The following is an 18,910-nucleotide window of genomic DNA, read 5'->3' as shown; positions in this document are numbered from 1 at the left end:
CTCATCCCCCAGGGGTTCATCCCCTCCTTCCCAGGGACACATCCCCTCATCCCCCAGGGGTTCATCCCCTCCTTCCCAGGGACACATCCCCTCATCCCCCAGGGGTTCATCCCCTCCTTCCCAGGGACACATCCCCTCATCCCCCAGGGGTTCATCCCCTCCTTCCCAGGAATTCATCCCCTCCTTCCCAGGGGTTCATCCCCTCCTTCCCCAGGGATCCATCCCTTCCTTCCCCAGGGATTCATCCCTCATCCCTCAGGGGTTCATCCCCTCCTTCCCAGGGATCCATCCCTCAGGGGTTCATCCCCTCCTTCCCAGGGACTCATCCCCTCCTTCCCAGGGGTTCATCCCCTCCTTCCCAGGGATCCATCCCTCAGGGGTTCATCCCCTCCTTCCCAGGAATTCATCCCCTCATCCCCCAGGGGTTCATCCCCTCCTTCCCAGGGATCCATCCCTCAGGGGTTCATCCCCTCCTTCCCAGGAATTCATCCCCTCATCCCCCAGGGGTTCATCCATCCCCTCCTTCCCCAGGGATTCATTCCCTCCTTCCCCAGGGATTCATCCCCTCCTTCCCCAGGGATTCATCCCCTCATCCCCCAGGGATTCATCCCCTCCTTCCCCAGGGATTCATCCCCTCATCCCCCAGGGATTCATCCCTCATCCCCCAGGGATTCATCCCCCAGGGTTTAACCTGTGCCTCGAGTCCTTCACCCTCTGCACTCAGCTCTCTGCATTTTCTTAATGATGCTTGAAAACTTTATTCCATCTCCGTGCACATTTCCATTCCTCACCTTAAAATCCTGGTGATTCCTCCAGCAGAGGCTGAAGGGAGGAGGGCAGGGCAGGGCTGGCTCTGGTCCCTCTCCAAGAATGTCCCTTTGCCTTCCCCACAGGAACACCCTTGCCAACAGCTGTGGAACTGGAATCAGGTCCTCCACCAGCGATCCCAGCAGGAAGCCCTTGGACAGCAGAGTCCTTAATGCAGTCAAATGTAAGGAGAGGGATGTTCTGCTGCTGGGGTGGCCACTGTGTTGTGTGATAATGGTGGAAAAATCAATTTATTTTTTAGTTTGCACTGTTTTTTGATTGCCCAGAGAAGCTGTGGGTGGGATCTGCTCTCCATCAGCCACTTCCCCCCAGTCAGCTGTGCAGACCTGGAGTGTTTTGGGACAGCAGATGCTGGAGAGGGCTGGAGGAAATCCTGAGGGGTGCAGAAAATCTGTTTGCCATGGGCTTCATGTGCTGTGGAATCACTGTGTTCCCTCACCCTGGCTGAATTCAGGGGAGTAAATCTTTGTGTAAATATTACTGTGCTGGAAAACAAAACTCTTAGCAAATTTTTAAATTTAGTTTTTATGATTTGGAAGAGAAATCTTTCTCCTCCCTAGTTATTAAGTCCAGGGGCCTTCCAGCTGCCCTGGGAGATCTGTGGCATCTGGGGCAGAGGGATAAGAGGGCAGATGTTCAATAATGTGGCTGAGCATGGAGGAGTGAGCTCCCTGTTTGCAGTTTTATCCTGCAGAGCCCCAGCTCTGGCCTTCCCATGGTCCTTGCTGAGGGGGACTGGAAGGGCATTGCCAGGATACAGGATGGGTTCCTGCTGCTGGTTTTCTCCCTGTGCAGGAGCTTTAGCTGGCATTTATTCACTGTGGCAGTTCCTTGGATGCTGCTGTGTAACATCAGGTGCTTGGCTCCTGCAGAGGAGCAGGACACGAGGGATTGCAGGGCTCCTGCAGCTCCCAGCTCCTGCTGGGTCCCTCTGGATGTGCCAGGCTGCCATGCAGGGGTGGCACAGGGAGAGGGACAGGAGGGGACAGTGGCTGCTGGGCCATGCAGGGGTGGCACAGGGAGAGGGACAGGAGGGGACAGTGGCTGCTGGGCCATGCAGGGGTGGCACAGGGAGAAGGACAGGAGGGGACAGTGGCTGCTGGGCCATGCAGGGGTGGCACAGGGAGAAGGACAGGAGGGGACAGTGGCTGCTGGGCCACGCAGGGGTGGCACAGGGAGAGGGACAGGAGGGGACAATCCCTTGGGCAGCCCCTCAGCTCTGACATTTCCTGCAGTGCTGTAGGTTTAGGAGCAGCTGGAGCTGCTGCTGTGGGATCTTTTCTGCGTCCCCACCTGCTGTGACTGTGGGGCTCCCTTCTTCATTCCCACTCCCTCTGCCACCTGGGCTGGATCCAGCTATGACCCATTATTTAATCTTAATTAAAAGCAAATATAAATATAAAAAAAGCCTTCTCATGGGGATAAGCTCCCCGGGAGCTTGTGCCTTGTGCTTTTATCCCTTCCTGGTTGTGTCTCCATGAGGAGGGGCTGTGGAAGCCCCTGGGTGCCCCTGCCCTGAGCCTGTGTCCCTGTGCTTGCAGTGTACTGCCAGAACTTCGCCCCGAGCTTCAAGGAGAGCGAGATGAACGTGATCGCGGCCGACATGTGCACCAACGCGCGGCGCGTGCGCAAGCGCTGGCTGCCCAAGATCAAGTCCATGCTGCCCGAGGGGATGGAGATGTACCGCAGCGTCATGGGCTCCTCCACAAACACTGGCCCCCTGGAGCCCGACTTCCCGCCCGCCGCCGCTCAGGTCTTCGAGCAGCGCATCTATGCAGAGAGGAGGAGCGACCCGGGGACCGTCGTGGCCTTGAGAACTAACACGGTGAACGTGGAGCTGAGCAACGGGTCCGGCCAGTCCTTCGAGCAGGGCGAGGACGCCGAGCCCGCCGGCTCCGTCATCCAGGAGGCGGCTGCCGCAGACCTGGCACCAGAAACCCAAAGCGCTGCCCAGCCCTTCGAGCAGGGCTCGGGCTCCTCCAGCCGGCCCCAAACCCCCGCGAGAAGACAGGATGGTACTTATGGAGGGACTTTATAAAAGAGAGCAAACATTTCATGACCTATAAGGGATCTGTAATACTAAAGCTGCTTGCATGCATTACTAATACGAAACAAAACAAAAAAAAATGTGATCAAGCCACTTACCTACTGAACTGCTACTGTTGCCTGAAAAAAATGTGATTTTTATTCTGCTTGTATTTAAAATTTATGAAGGAAATAATCGCATTCGTTATACTGTAAACGACTAGGTCTGTGGCGACCTACTTAAAAAAATATTGGGCTCCTTTTTTGATATTCCTGAGGTTAGTCTATAAGATTGTAGCTTTTTCTTTTTTTTTTTTTTTTATCTTTCGGTTTTTTTTTGGTTTGTTTTTTTGTTTGTTTGTTTGTTTTAAGAAGGGGAGGAGAAAAGCTAGCCACCCCCCACCCACCACCACCCCGTCATCACCCCATCCATCACTCAGCTCAGAAGTAAAGCCATGGTTAACCTTGTCCTCTAAGGAGAGTTTTGTCACTGAACAGGAAAGCGAGGTGTGTTGGGGTGCAGGTGCTGTGACTGGCCGTGTTTGTCTCGGGAAGGGCTCGAGCCAAGTGGGATGGGCTGGGGGAAATGGTGACAGTGATGGTGAGCAGATCCCTCTGGAGTCAGGAGGAGCCCTGGCTGTGGGTGCTGCTGTCCCAGGGAGTTTCCCTGGAGCAGGGAGTTCAGGCTGGCACGTGTCGGGAGGACTGCGTGGGATGCAGGTGGAGGGCCTGGCCACCCTTTGGGTTGTGGTCTGGTTTTTGCCCAGTATGGCTGGGATTGGGTTTGGGATTGGGTTTGGGTTTGGGTTTGGGTTTGGTTTCTCTCTCCCTTCCTCCCTCCCAGCGACTCCTCCTCCTTTGCTTCTCCGTGTTTGCACCTTCACATCCCCACTCTGGGCTCTGCACCCCAGGGTGTGCAGGTCCTGGGGCACCTGCTGGGAGAGGAGGAACCCCCCCCCAGCCTGTGGAGGGATTTAGGGAGGAATCTGAGCATGGAGAGCACGTTGTTCTTGCTCCAAAGGGCACGGAGTGGGGAGCTCCTGGTGTTAGCTCCTGGCAGCATCCACAGGGGAGGCAGAGCTCAGTGTGTGCAGAGCTCTCCCTCTGCCCCCTCCCTCCTCCCCAGGCCAACCAGGCTCTCGCTTTTTAATAATTTGGAGTGTATTGGATGCAAAAATTAAAAGAAAAAATGAGGTTTGTGCCCTTCTGTGAAGAGGTTTTGGGGAGGAGGAAGCGCTTTGCCTCCTGCTCACCCTCCTGCAGCCCCTTCTGGGGAAAACCCAATGTGGAGTTACTTGTCTTTATTTTTGTTGTTGCAGGCTGATGTCCCCGGGCTGTGGTGGCTTTGGTGGCCTCAGGATGGGACTTGTGGGTGTCCCTGGAGCCTGATGGGCAGCAGGTACCTGCTCTGTCCCTCACCTTTACGAGCCCCAAGTGACCAGAATCTGTCCTACAGATGCTGCAGCTTCCCCCAAATTCTGGGGCCAGGCTGGGGGTCCCACAGGGATGGCACTGCTGGGCTGCCCCCAAGGGATGGGGACAATGACCTGAAAGCCAAGTTTGGCTTTTTTCCTTTTTTTTTTTCCCTTTCTTTTTTTTAATGGTGATTATTTTTACTGTGACTTAACAACCTGCTTTAATGACACTTGCAGCTTGTTCTTTAACACGTTTGGGACTAGGAACAAGGTGCACAAAAAGTCACTTTTTGGCTGCTGTGGCTGTGCTCCTCTTTTCTTTCCTGCTTTGATTCCCTAATCCAGACAGCGCTTTGCTCAGGGTTTTCTTCCTTCTTTGTATTTCCATTGGGAAAGGGGGAGTGGGGAGAGGATAACCCAACTTTTGGCCATTTGTTTTGTTTTCTTTGATACTTGAAGCAGTTTTTTGCATCGTAAATAACGAGGCTGCCCAGCCTGTGCCACTGCTCCTGACACAACAGATCGGTGATGGGGAGGGGTCCTGCCCCACGTTGGGTTCTGGCAGAGCTTTTTTGGGGGGACTGTGATGCCCCAGACCAGGTTTTGGGGGCTGGTGCAGGTGCAGAGGTGTGGGATGCTTCGCAGAGGTGGGAATGGGCACGGCTCGATTTGCACTTTACCCACGTCACTAAAAAATCCGGGGGACCACGGGCTGGGCTCTGGGGCCATCCCTGGGACACAGAGCAATTCCTGGGGTGTCCCCGTGCCCCTCAGGGCAGCTCAGCCAGCTTGGTGGGGCTCAGATTTGGCTGAGGACCCTCCTGATCCCCAAATCTTTGGGTTTGCCAAAAGCTTGAGGCAAGCTGGGAGCGGCTCCGGGTGCCGGAGATCAAAGTCGTCCCTTGTGTGTGTGTCTGTGTGCATATATATAAATATAAATATAGAGAGAAAAGATTTGCAGAGGATTCCCCCCTCCTCCTTTTTTGGCACTTGCTGGGGGTGGGGAGCAGGCTGAGCCCCCCGGCTGGGGGCTGCACTTGGCTGGAGGGATTAATTCTGGACCAAACCTGTTCCCAAACAGCCACCGGGGGGGCAGCAGCAAAGTACTTGAATGGCTTAGGACAGAGAGTCTGGAGAGAGTCAAGTTGCACAGTGAAAATATATATTTTTATACCTAGCACAACTTCCTGTATATTTTGGGGTTTTTTTCTTTCTTTTTTTTTTTTTTTTTTTTTCCTTTCATTTCCATTTTTTTTTTTTTTTTCCCTGATTTGGGTTTGTTTTATTAATTATTATTATTATTATTAGGAAGGCAAACTTCTCAAATGTGAAGGGCGTTGGGTTTTTTCCTTATCTGGTAGATGAGGGCAAGCATTTTGCACTAATGTTTCCTGTGTGTGGAGGATTAATGATATGTTTGAAAATGTTATATGGTAATGATTGTATTCTTCCGAGAAAAAAAAACAAAAAAAAACAAAAAAAGCAAAAAAAAAAAAACCCTTAAAACTGAATGTAAGGTGAGAACAGAGCAGTCCATCGATTGTATGCGGCTTTCCTGAGTGCCTTAGAATTTTTTGATCATTTTTTTTCCAAGGAAAACAGATTAAGAAGATCAGATCATAACCGACTCCTTCCTCCTCTTTGTTTACGACACTATTTTAAATTCTAGAATTTTGGGGCTGCTTTATAATGTGAATAGGAAAACTGCATTCATCTAGGTCTGACAGTGTAAAATCAGAGCATCAGTATTTATGGTATGTCTGCACCTTTATTCTTATGCTTGACTATTAGCAATATTACCTGTATATTCTATATCTGAAGTTATACCAAGCACCTTTAACGAGCGCAGAGTGTAAAAGCACCGAGTTCCCGCAGCTGCCATAGTGTAGGACCAGCTCCTCTCCTCCTCGTTAATTAGCGCTAATTAAACACCGCATGAGCCTCTGCCATTCCCCGCTGTGACACGGTGACATTCCCGTGACATTCCCGACTGTTCCCGGCGCTGGGGGCAGGGGCTGCCCGCTGCCATTTCCCCCCAGCGCCCCAAAAACTGGAAGTGCCCGCGGTGTTTGGGGGGCAGAGCCCCCTCCGTGTCCCCCGGGACGGGGGATTCGCTCAGATCCCGATTTTTTCTGGGAATCGCTGGCTGCGGGTGGAGAAGGACCCGTGGGAAGCCGGGGTGTCCCCAAAATGTCCCCAAAGTGTCCCCGCAGCCATCCCGGGATTCAACTGCTGTTCCAAGTGTTCCAAACCCTGCTGGGAGCCGAGGGGGCGAGTGGGACACACTCACATTGGAAACCCCTCCAACTCCTCCTTGAGTTTCTTCCACTGTTAAAAGCGTTTTGCACACACACAAAATTAAAAAAAAAATACAAAAAAAATGATGATTTTTACATCAAGGTTTAAAAAATAAAAAAATAAAAAAAAAAAAGCCAAAACTTGCAATACTATTTTTAGCAGACAAGAATAAAGAGAGAGAGAGAGAAAAAGAAAAAGATAAATAAAATAATTAATAAATAATAAAAAACAACTGAGTATAAATGTATAAATATTTTTGACTTGAACATTTGGATGGCACTTGATTCAAATAGAACATTAATCCTTTGGACAGAATGTTTGGGGAAAAAAAAGGACTTAAAGTACAAGGTTGTTTTTAAAGCGTCTTCATAGGGTATTAAGTAGTACTGTAATTCATGACTGTTAAAAATACTTTCTGTGCTGTAAGGAAATCTCACAGTACCACTGAATTATGTTCCTCAACTGTCTCAGCCACAAACGATGCTAGCTTCTTTTTTTTTTTTTTAATTTTTATTTTATTTTATTTTTTATCGTGCATTATTCACTAGTATTTATGTGCTCTTACTCTGTATAGTTCAGACTGTTATTTTGTAGCCATGGCTGACACGATATATCAGTAACTAAAAAAAAAAAAAAAAAAAGAGAGAAAAGATGAAGACCCCCCCCTGAGCTGGAACTGTGCTCATAGCTGTTTTCATATGATGAAAAAAATTCCATTTAAAAAAAAAGCAACAAAAAAAAAACCAACAACCCAATGTGATCATTAATTGTAAAACGCTTTGTAAAATTCACATTTACAAAATAATAAAGTAAATTACAATTAAAAGGTTTCCTTTGCTCTGGTTTCTGTCTCTCTGCAGGGGTTGTTGATAGATGCTGAAGGGGCTCAGGTGCCTCAGGCTCCACTTCAGGGGATGAAACAACCCCCAGATTTGGCCAGTTGAAGGGTTTTCCCCAAATTTGGGGGTTTGGAGTTCCCTGCACTGCCCTGGGCTCTCCCCCCACCTCACCTGATGTGGTTTGCACATCTCTTGGCTTTTTCACCTGGACACATCACCCTCCCCTCACACTTACTACTTATAAAAACTAATATTTCTTGTTATCATTATTTAAAATTGAATTTGAAAGATGAATCTGGGGCTTTGCCAGAGAGTGGGGCTGAGACTGGAGGATGCAGCTGAAATCCTCCCGTGCCCTGCTCTGCTGGGAGCTCCCCACTCTTCACCATGGGAAAACCTTCCTTTAGGATGAGGAGGTGAAAAGATTTCAAAAAAGCTGAGCTGGAGCAGCGTCCCAGGGGGGGTTGGGGGGTTGGTAATTCTCCTCTCTGTAGTTTTTGCCTTTTATTATTTTTTTTTCCCCCAACCCAATTGGCCATAAAATCGCTGAGAAGCTGCATTTGCTCAGCTTAGCAAAATAGAAGTGCCCAAAACCACTTGCATTTGGGGTTTCATTTAATCTCATCTCACTGAAAAGGAAAAACACAGAAACTTGGATGCTTGTTGTAAGGCATGTTACATAAACCATTTCAAACTGATTTATTCTAAATGAGTTGTTATAATCAGAATTTTCCTTATGAGCAGCTTTCTTGCAAACGTCAGTATTTCAGGGGGGAAGAAAAAAAAAAACCAACCAACCAACCCCAACCCCATTCTAGGCCTGCTCCAATATTTCAAACTGATTACTTCTAAACACCAGCACTAAAATTAGGTCTTTGGTGTGCAGTATTGTCAGAGTGGGTGTATTATGATCTGCAGAGAGTATAAAAAGATAAATGAGTTATTTAACCAAGTAAACGACGTTGCTGTAGAAATGTGCAGAGGGAAAATGTGCAGGGGGGGTTGGTTCCTGCTGGATGGGCCCTGAGATTGCAGCAGGGACATGAGGGGAGCTGCTGGAGCAAGAGTGGGGGCATGGAAAGGGGTTTTGCTCTGCATTAATGTTGTTTTTATTGCTGTTGTTGTAAAACAGGAGGTTCTCTCCTGTCTGGGGTGGGGTGGTGGTTTTGGCAGTGCCAAAATGAGAGGGAGGAGGCTGAGAGAGGCAATGGGGCACCCATGGGTGCTCTCCTCCATTAAAAATGCCTGGTTATTGGTGTGCTCCTAGCACTCAACCTTTCTTAATATCCTGGGATCTGCTCCAGAGGGAGAGATGTTGGGGCACTGCCCTGCTGCAGCTCTCTGAATCTGGCTCTTCATTTCCACCCCACAGGTGGGTGTTAGGGGTGCAGCTTGTCCCCACTGGGCCTCCAGGGGCAGAACTGGGGGGATACTGGGATCAGGGGTCACAGAAGACTAGGCATTACAGGGGCTGGGTGTTGCAGAAGGTGTTGGTCATTGCAGTGTTGGTCATTGCAGTGTTGGCCATTGCAGTGTGTTGGTCATTGCAGTGTGTTGGTCATTGCAGTGTTGGTCATTGCAGTGTTGGTCATTGCAGTGTTGGCCATTGCAGTGTTGGCCATTGCAGTGTGTTGGTCATTGCAGTGTGTTGGTCATTGCAGTGTGTTGGTCATTGCAGTGTGTTGGTCAGTGCAGTGTGTTGGTCATTGCAGTGTTGGTCATTGCAGGTGTTGGTCATTGCAGTGTTGGTCATTGCAGTGTTGGTCATTGCAGTGTTGGTCATTGCAGGTGTTGGTCATTGCAGTGTGTTGGTCATTGCAGTGTGTTGGTCATTGCAGTGTTGGTCATTGCAGTGTTGGTCATTGCAGTGTTGGTCATTGCAGTGTTGGTCATTGCAGGTGTTGGTCATTGCAGTGTGTTGGTCATTGCAGTGTTGGTCATTGCAGTGTTGGCCATTGCAGTGTTGGCCATTGCAGTGTTGGCCATTGCAGTGTGTTGGTCATTGCAGTGTTGGTCAGTGCAGTGTTGGTCATTGCAGTGTTGGTCATTGCAGTGTTGGTCATTGCAGGTGTTGGTCATTGCAGTGTTGGTCATTGCAGTGTTGGTCATTGCAGGTGTTGGTCATTGCAGGTGTTGGTCATTGCAGTGTGTTGGCCATTGCAGTGTTGGTCATTGCAGGTGTTGGTCATTGCAGTGTTGGTCATTGCAGTGTTGGTCATTGCAGGTGTTGGTCATTGCAGTGTTGGTCATTGCAGTGTTGGTCATTGCAGGTGTTGGTCATTGCAGTGTTGGTCATTGCAGTGTTGGTCATTGCAGGTGTTGTCCATTGCAGTGTTGGTCAGTGCAGTGTTGGTCATTGCAGTGTGTTGGTCATTGCAGTGTGTTGGCCATTGCAGTGTTGGCCATTGCAGGGGTTGGTCATTTCATATGTTGGTCATTGCAGTGTTGGTCACTTCAGCTGGCATTGGCCATTGCAGAAATTGTTGACCATTGGTGAAGGTGTTGGGCAATGCAGGTGACATTGGCCATTGCAGGAGCTGGTCATTTCAGGAGCTGGCTACAGCAGACTTTGGCCATTCAGGAGTTGGCCATTACAGACATTGGTCATTGCAGGTGGCTTTGGCCATTTCGGGTGACATTGGCCATTCAGGAGTTGGCCACTGCAGACATTGGTCATTTGCAGGAGTTGGTCATTGCAGGTGACATTGGCCATTCAGGAGTTGGCCACTGCAGTCCTTGGCCCCTGCAGATGTTGCTCTCTGCCCCTGCAGCCAGCAAAGGCACCAGGAGCTGATCCCCCCGTGCTGGGCTGGCTCCATCCCCCTTTCCTGCCCTGCAGGGTGTGAGCTGGGGGTGCTGGGGGTGCTGGGGGTGCTGGGGGTGCTGGGGCTGCCACCACTCCCCCTCCTGCCCCATGAGGGAAGTGAGAGGTTGATGCCAGCCAGGCCTGGAGCAGCTGCCATCCATCACAGCCCCGGGGGCTGCAGGGCTGCTCTTATTGAAATGCATCTTTTGCACTGAGCTGTTTTGTAATCGACTGTGGAGCTGCTCTCCAGCACCAGCCACGGCTCAGATGGATCCTGCAGGACACAAAACACAAATGAAGGGTGAGGAGCAGGAGCTGCATCATTCCTGTGCTCCAGGGGATTCGTGGAGCCACCAGCACATCCACCAGCCCCAGGCAGGGCTGCAGGGGGAGTTTGGGGTGTTACTGTGGGGGAACAATGACAGGAATGATAATTCCATGGTGAGGGGGTGGCAGGGATGGGTTGGAGTGATGTCCTTGGGATGGTGGCAGCAGTGGCACGGTGACAATTCAGACACAGGGGGTGCTGAGGTGAGGCAGGAATTTGATTTTTGGCTGTCTGTGCTGGGGCTGGGATGAGGCAGGGTTGGTGTTTTGGTCCCCAAATCAGGATCCTGTGGGACCAAACCTCATCCCTCTGGGGCAGTGGGAGAGGAATAATTTCAGTCCAATTCAGTGACAGGACAAAAAGAGAAGGAAAAAAAAAAAAAAAGGCAGAAACGCCAAGCCACAAACCAAGGCAGATAAATCCAGGAGGGCAATGTAATCTCACTCACTGGGCCTCACCAGAAGTTACAATACATAAATTATTGCACCTAAAAGCATCTCTAATTTCACTTGTGAGTGATTCACCAGGACACACCAGGCTGCCCTCTGCATCTCCCCATTTGATTAGACATTTGTACCAAGACAGAGCTCATGCTTAAAATAACATTACAGGAATGGAGATGGACAAGAGAATTCATTTGAATGGAAATCAATTTGATTAGAAAAGTAAATTACCCACAGTCTATGAGCAGCACATTGTGGCTCAGAATAGTAATAATAATAATAATAATAATAATAATAAATATATAAAAATAAAAATAAATCAGTGACAGCAAAGGATCTTCAGTTTTTACAGACCTGGCAGTGCTGAGCTCTGATCACTTCCCACATGGAAACAGGCTGGATGCCCCTCTCCTTGTGCTGGGACACTGCCAGGCAGAGCTGTCCCATGCCCCAGGGACCCCTGTGCCCGTTCCTGTGCCCCAGAGTGACAGTGTGGGCACAGGGCTGCAGGAATTGGGCACGGCTGGGCACAGCCAAGGGGCTGTAAATGGGTTTGTGTGGCTGGAGCTGCCCTCAGGGGGGGAGATTTAACTCACCCAGGGGTGATGCTGGTCTGGGCAAAGCACTGGAACCAGTCTGGGTGTCACTGCTCCCATGTGGGTGACACTGGGAGAGCAGCAGAGCCCCTCCCTTGGTGTCCACCCTCCACTGCCAAGTGTCACCACGAGGTGACAAAGAGTCCTGGGTGCCAGGCAGGACCCCTGGGTGCTCCCTCCAGGTCCCCCCTGTGCCAGCTGCAGTGCAAGGAGCTGCACACTTTGCTGAGCTGTGCTACCTTCTAAATAATCAATTGGTATTTAATTCCCATGTGATAACTGTCTTATTAAATCTAAATTTAATGTGTATTTGGGAAACCCTAATTTAAAGTGTTACTGCATGCACCATCTGGTGTGCTCTCTAAATACAAATGCAATAACATAATTCAGAATTACATCATAAAAGTAAGTTATAAGAGATTAAAATGCACAACTCTGTTCTTCAGTCAAGGCAGCTTTTATGCTTTTACTCCTGACTTAGACACAAATCACAGCCAAAACATCCCTACCCTGACTGAGTGATTTTCTGCTGGGATTTTGGGTTTAATGGGGAGCAGGGATGCACAGGAGGAGTTTGGGAGATCAGGAGCACTGGAGATGGGGAAATGCTGCCCAGAGAAGCTGTGGCTGCCCCTGGCAGTGCCCAAGGTCAGGCTGGGTGGGGTTTGGAGCAGCCTGGGGCAGTGGGAGGTGTCCCTGCCATGGCACTGGATGAGCTTTAAGGCCCCTTCCCATCCAAACCATTCTGGGTTTCCATGAAATCCTCTGCTCCCTGATGCCAGGGAGGTTCAGGGTTGGCTCTGAGCTGCCTTTTGTTTAAAATTCAGTCAAACACAGCCCAGAGTTGGGTGCATCAATGATCTTTTACAGTGGCAGTAAATCTAATATCTTTGCAAAACCCCCAATTTTCTCTCTACGTTGAATGAAACATGAGATCCCATAATAGAGAGGGAAATTAAAATCTAGTTTTATTGCAGTTCCTGTAACTGGTATCTAAGCTATTAATAATCAATCCATTCTTGCTTAAAAGCCAACATTTATCACCCCAGCTGAGCTGACGGGCACTGGGGGGAAAGTACAATTGACTGCAATTACACTTTGAAAAATGTTATCTGTGCCACTGACCACTGGGGATAAAGGATGAGGTTCCTCTTGTTTCTTCCCTCTTCAGCTTCATTCCCCCAGTTTTTATTTTTGGCTGGTTTTGCTTCTCCTTGAGCCTGCAGGATGTGTTGGGGAAGGGGCTGAGGGGAGGGATCTGTGCTGCTCCTCACTGTGGGACCCCAAACCCTTCCAGATCCAGCAGTGGGTGCAAAAACCAACCCAAATCTCTCCTAACAACCCCCCACACTAAAAGTTTATTGTTTTTACTGCTGCCCTTTGCAGGGGGAGGAAGAGGCTGATGCAGGAATTGATTTCCTGGAGTTGCTGGTATTAATGAAAACCAGCAGATCTCCCCCAGAAATCTCCCTCTCCCCACCAGAATTCTCCAGACTCCAAACTTTTCAAATGAGTTTTTTTTTGCAATTTAAAATTAATAATTGTTCTGTCTAGAACAAGGATAATTAAATGCCTGTTCATCCTCATTATTGTCAGCTGTGTGATTTGTTGTTTTCTCTGTAATAAAATTAACCGGTTTAACTAATGGGTGCCAAAACTTGATAATTAAAGCTGAGCAAATAATTTGCAACAAATAATTTACCCAGTGGGTTTGGCAGGGTCTGTGGTGGGTCTGTGGTTGATGGTGAGGGGCTGGGAGCCACTGGTGATGCCCAAACCCACCCAGGGCACCCTGGAACCTCCTTTTCCTTACAATGGTCATTTTTAAAATAAAAATTCTCTGATTTTTTTTTTTTTTCTTACAATGGTCATTTCTTTTTAATGAAAATACTTTGATTTTTTTTCTTTCTAAGGAAAGAGACTCCCTCCTTGGGATTTTGCCCACACCTGGAGCACGAGGCAGGTGGTTCAGCAGTGTAAACTCACCTGTGGATGAAATCCCAAAGGGAAGAGCAGCTGCTCCCAGGTAAATCCCAGTGAGGATGTGGAAGTGGCCAAAACCAGCAATCCCTGGGGAGGAGAGGAATTAAAATAATGAGCCAACAAAAGGAGTTTGATCAGACACCATCTTCTAACAAGAATGGACTTTGAAATGCTGGTTATTAGGCAGGTTTCGTTCTGGCAGCAGTTAAAGAACCTTCCGAAGGTATCACAATTAATTTGTGAGTTTATATTACACATTATAACGTGAGGGGCCATTAGTGAGGCAGTGACATTAAATTTAATGTACTTGGTGAGGGGACAGCTTGTGTCACATTCCCTGCCTGTCTGGGTCTGGCCCTGCTGCATTTCTCTGCGGGAGCTGCTGGAGAGCTTGGGGAGCACCTGGGGCTGTCATCTGGGGACCCAAAGCTTTGTCCCCGGCTCTGTGGCACAGCCAGCAAGGCTGGGAGGAGCAGAGGAGAGCAGGGAGTGTCTCATACCTCTAAGTTTAAATTAAAAAAGCAATGTGCTGTTTATTGGCGCTGCCGAGTTCTCCGGAGCGGGAGGCTCATAAAGATCATATTACAGTACAAGCCATTATGCAAAGAGTTTACTATATATACATTCCTAAATGCTTCAGCAAACAGCAGCCTCCTTATGAGCAGAGCAGGATAACTGGTTCGTTTGGGGTAACAAATGATCCTTGATTTGATTTTAAATGCAATGACAGCAAAATTTATTTCTTATTTAATCACTTGCCAGAGCTGTTGAGGATGGGATGGTATTAAACTGCACAATGCAGCATATGACTACTGAATCAGTTGAAATAGGCATAAGAATATATTATGTTTATAGGATAGAAGAAGATTGTACAGCAATGCATATAACTAGAATGGGTATTTTTGTCATTTATACAGTAGCTTATATCATTATTCCTTCTCGCTTCCAATTTTTCAGTAATAAAAATACAGGGGATGTGATTCTCTTTGCATAAACCAACTTGATTCTTTATTAAATATTTTTATTAATCTGAAGTACTACAAAGCATTTGAGCAGATAAATCAGGCTCCGAGTAGTCATTTCCTCTCTGCTATGGCTCTATAAAGTGGATTCATTTATGAGTGTGCACTACCCAAAAAGAAGGTTTCCATATTCACTAACATGCTCCCTCATGGTTCTGGTGCTTTATCCCACTGGACCTTGCAGAAGGGTCTCCAAGAGAAGCAGGTTTTGGAAATCTGCACTGTGATCCTGCCTGGTTTGTGTCCAGTTTGATGAGGAATCACCTCTTGGGTATCTCAGGATGCTCAGGGTCCCTCTGGCTCTGGCTCCCCTCACAGCCAGTTTAGGGACATCAGCAATTTTGGGGTGATTTGGGGGTGGATCCAGCCCCAGAACTGTCCCACACCACCCCATCCCCTCTCCCACAGGATGTGGGGATCCCATTAAGCAGAGGGGGATTTGTGAACCAGCCCCTCTTGGGAGGATGCTCAACACCACGGGACTCCACTGGAGCATTTTTAACCCCTTAAAGCCTCCCCGACCTCCTGCTGCTCCTCCTCTGCCCTCACCCTCGGGGCAGGGCAGCTCCCGGTTTTCCCCAGGGATGATCCCGGTTTCCCCAGGGATGATCCCGGTTTCCCCAGGGATGTTCCTGGTTTTCTCGGGGATGGTCCTGGTTTTCCCCAGGGATGCTCCCGGTTTTCCCAGGGATGCTCCCGGTTTTCCCGGGGATGTTCCCGGTTTTCCCGGGGATGTTCCCGGTTTTCCCAGGGATGCTCCCGGTTCTCCCCAGGGATGCTCCTGGTTTTCCCGGGGATGCTCCCGGTTCTCCCCAGGTATGCTCCCGATTTTCCCCAGGGATGCTCCTGGTTTTCCCGGGGATGTTCCCGGTTTTCCCAGGGATGCTCCCGGTTTTCCCGGGGATGCTCCCGGTTTTCCCGGGGATGCTCCCGGTTTTCCCGGGGATGTTCCCGTTTTTCCCAGGGATGCTCCCGGTTTTCCCGGGGATGCTCCCGGCGGGCGCAGCTCGGAGCCGGCACGTTCAGCTCCAGCCCTTGAGTCACCGGGGGGAGCAGCGGCGATGCACAAAGGAATTAAATCCATTTAAAACCCTGCCAGGTGTGCAAACAAGTTTATCCTCCTGCAGCAGCTCGCGGGGAGCCGGGAGGGCTCCGGAAAGGTCGCGGCAGCCCCGGGGGTGTCGGGGCTCCTCGGCAGAGGTGACATTTAGCGCCTGCATTTGGGACCCCCGGAGCTGCTGCCAGCCCAGCCCGGCATCACCTGGGCTGCGGTTCCTGCCCTGTGCCGGGATCAGCCGCACCCTGCCCCTCTCCCCTCCCTCCTGCTGCTCCCGCTCTTTGGTTTCAGAGCTTCCCGCAGCAGCTGTCGAGCATTCGGTCGCTGTTTGGGAGCAGGAGTGATGGCACTCCGCACAAAGCAGGGACCCTCCGGAGCTGCTGCTGGCACAGCCCCACAGCCTGGCATCCCAAAATATTCCTGCTGCTCCAGGTGCCGTCTTCAGGAGGATTTAGCCGTGCATCGCTGCTTGTGCCCGCCCTGGAGCATTCCTGTATCCCAGCAGGGCTGGGGATGCTGGACACCGGTGACAGGAATGTCGGATTTGTCTTTACAAACGAGCTGTGGGTCTGCTGGGAGATAAAACCAGCACTGAGAGAGAAAAGAAATAATGGGAAGGATTCCACTGATTGATGAATGGAAAAATATATTTGCATTTACAAACAAACTGTAGGTTTGCTGACAAGTGAAATTGGATATTGGAAGATGAAAGGAGCAATGGGGGAAAACTATGAATTCTATAAGAATTAAAAATTAAGAGGGAGGGTTGTACATTAGAGGGGAATTCAGGTGTCAGGTGTTTGGGCAGTCTGTGCCTCTCAAGTACCTCAGCCCATGGGGAAAGAGAGAGGGAAAAGGGCCCGGGAGACTGGGATAAAAAGGAGGCTGTGGCCTCCAAAAATCTGAGAGATCCCAGGGGAATGCCCCATGGCCTCTCCCTTTACTCGAATAAAGCAAAGAGGGCTCCTCTGTCCCGTTTTTGGACATAAACCTCAGGTGTCTGTGGATTAATTCTCCTGACACTGGGAATGAGCCCAGCAGCCCCAGGACATGGATTTCCCTTCCCTCGCTCCCCTGCCCCACCGACCACACTGGCACAAGGTGGAGCCGGGGTTTGTCCCTACAGGAAAGGCAGAATTCACGGCTGGACTCAATCCGGGGCTGTCTCACCTCTCCGTGTGCACCGGGCTGCTTTCCTTGCTGGGAGCTGCTGGGGCTGCCCATAAATCCGCCCTCAGCAGCAACTGTGTCACAGATGTCCCAGGACATGAATTTTTTCTCCGGTTTTAGTGCTGATGTAAAGCTAAATTATGGTGGTTGTCAGCATCAGCAAACCCAGCATCCCCATCCCGCCCGTAAAGCACAGCAGCAGCCTGGGGCTGGGGATGGAGGAGGGCGGGGGCAGCTCCTGTTTTCTGGGAATTGTGGGTTTTGGGGAGCTGGGGCTGGTGATTTTGGCACGGTCAAGGCCACCAGCTGATGGCAGGAGGGGCAGTGCAGGTTCTTCCATCCCTCCTCCTCTGGGATGGGGCTGCTCACCCGGAGCCCGCTCAGCAGAGGAAGGTGAAGGTGCGTGCTGTGAGAGCTCCAGGTGGCTCTTTCATCTCTAAAATGCTGTTTATTGTATCCAAACGATGCAGCAATCCATGGGTGGTGGGTGACAAAAGCCCAGCCCACAGCCTGCCAGCCTCAGGGTTTATCTGAAGCTAACTCTGGTTCTGGTTCCAATGCATTATTTACTTTTCATTGCAGAGCATCTTAAAACGTGACAACCACTCAACACCTTTACTATTACCCATAGCCTGTCAGAACTACTAATTACCATATTCACGTTACTATTTTCCAATCACAAAAAGTTAGTGTGGTGCAGTTTAAACTAAAAGTTGTTTTTCAGTTTTGTCGCAGTAGAAAATTTTGAAATCTTTCTTCTTGCAACATTGGTGGGGTTTTTTGCCTGTGAAAATCTTTCTGCTTGGTAAAAACATATTTTGTTTCAGGTGGATTTATCCTTTGCTCAGAGCCATAAAAACCCCTTCCAACTCATATACTAACATATCTTTGGCTTTCTTAGTTATTCAGTAAGATTGGCTCAGCAATTCTTATCTTCTATATCAAAACTTGCTATCATTTCTATTTCTTCTTCAGATTCTGCATTCAAAGACCTTTCTGTTATACACACATATCTGTGAGACCTTCCTGTCAAATCCTTATCTTTTCCAGCAGTGTTTTGGCTCAATGCAGCCTGGCAGTGCCCAGGTTTGCCAGGGGCACCTTGGCAAGCACCAGAATTTGGCACCTGGGTGGGCACAGAGCGGTGGCTCCTCCCAGGACACGCTGGCACCGACTCGGGAGGAGCAGGAAAGTTTCACACCTTTGCAAAAAGCCCTCAAGAAGGAAAGGAGAGGCAGCAGCTGTGATGGAGATGGATGAAAGGGCGGCTGCCTCCCCCGAGCGTCGCAGGCACAGACTCGAGAGGAATGTGAAGTGCTGCTCGCCGCAGATCGCCACGCTGCCGCTGAATTATTAATGAGCAGGAACGATTTCATATTTAATCTAAAGACTATTAATTACACTGCAGAAGAGCAACACGCCATCCTGAGAGCCCCTCTCGCCCAGTGAATAATTTAGTGGTGCCCCGTATTTAACTCAATGTCAGGGTGGGTGGGGAGACCCCTCCTCACCAGGGGTGGCCCAAGGGGGGTGTTGGTGGCCCTCCCCAAGCTGTGAGCCCCCAGCCCGGACACAGAGCGATTTTTTGGGGTCCCTTGGGCTGGGGGCACTGCTGTCCCTCTGTCCCAGCCTCTCTGGGAGCCCAGCAGCAGCCCCAGCTGTGGGAACACTGAAGACAGATGTTTATTTGTCCGGGATTATTTGCTGATCACTGCTGCAGTGATCCAAGATGATCATTAAAAAGTGAAATGGGCTGTTTAATAACGATGCTGGGAGCACGCAGTGTGCCTCACATTAGCAGGGTGTTTAAGCATGAGCCCAATTAAGTCCCTCACATCCCCACAGAATTACCCCAGTTGTGCAAACCATTAGGCAAACTCCAGGCTCCTCGTACTCACAGGCAATCCTGGAGCCTGGCACCCTGCTAGAGACCCATTTCTGTCCTGAAGCTAAATTAAAATCCTATTGTGCCAGCGCTGCTAATATTTCCTGCTCTTGTTTCCAACAATTAAATTGTGACATTCTGCCAAAACATACAAGGAAAGGAGAAAATGCTCTCGATCAGCTGGAAAGAGAAGGAATTTCCTCCCAGCTGCCTCC

The 18,910-nt window shown here is 49.7% G+C and overlaps 1 protein-coding gene across 1 annotated transcript in view; it reads left to right on the top strand.

Moving 5' to 3' along the window:
* The window catches only part of NACC2 (NACC family member 2), a 54,907-nt gene extending 47,512 nt beyond the window's left edge, over positions 1 to 7,395 (top strand). The window contains exons 5-6 of the mRNA XM_056505270.1: positions 894 to 991; positions 2,370 to 7,395. Coding sequence (XP_056361245.1) covers positions 894 to 991; positions 2,370 to 2,866 — 595 coding nt within the window. The 3' untranslated portion in view covers positions 2,867 to 7,395. The remainder of the gene's footprint in view (positions 1 to 893; positions 992 to 2,369) is intronic.
* The last annotated feature ends 11,515 nt before the right edge of the window (positions 7,396 to 18,910 follow it).

The sequence above is a fragment of the Oenanthe melanoleuca genome, chromosome 17 (assembly GCF_029582105.1).
Source record: "Oenanthe melanoleuca isolate GR-GAL-2019-014 chromosome 17, OMel1.0, whole genome shotgun sequence".
In the NCBI taxonomy this organism is placed as follows: domain Eukaryota; kingdom Metazoa; phylum Chordata; class Aves; order Passeriformes; family Muscicapidae; genus Oenanthe; species Oenanthe melanoleuca.
The sequence above is the reverse complement of the archived record's forward strand: the minus strand, read 5'-3'. Positions and strand labels throughout refer to the sequence as shown.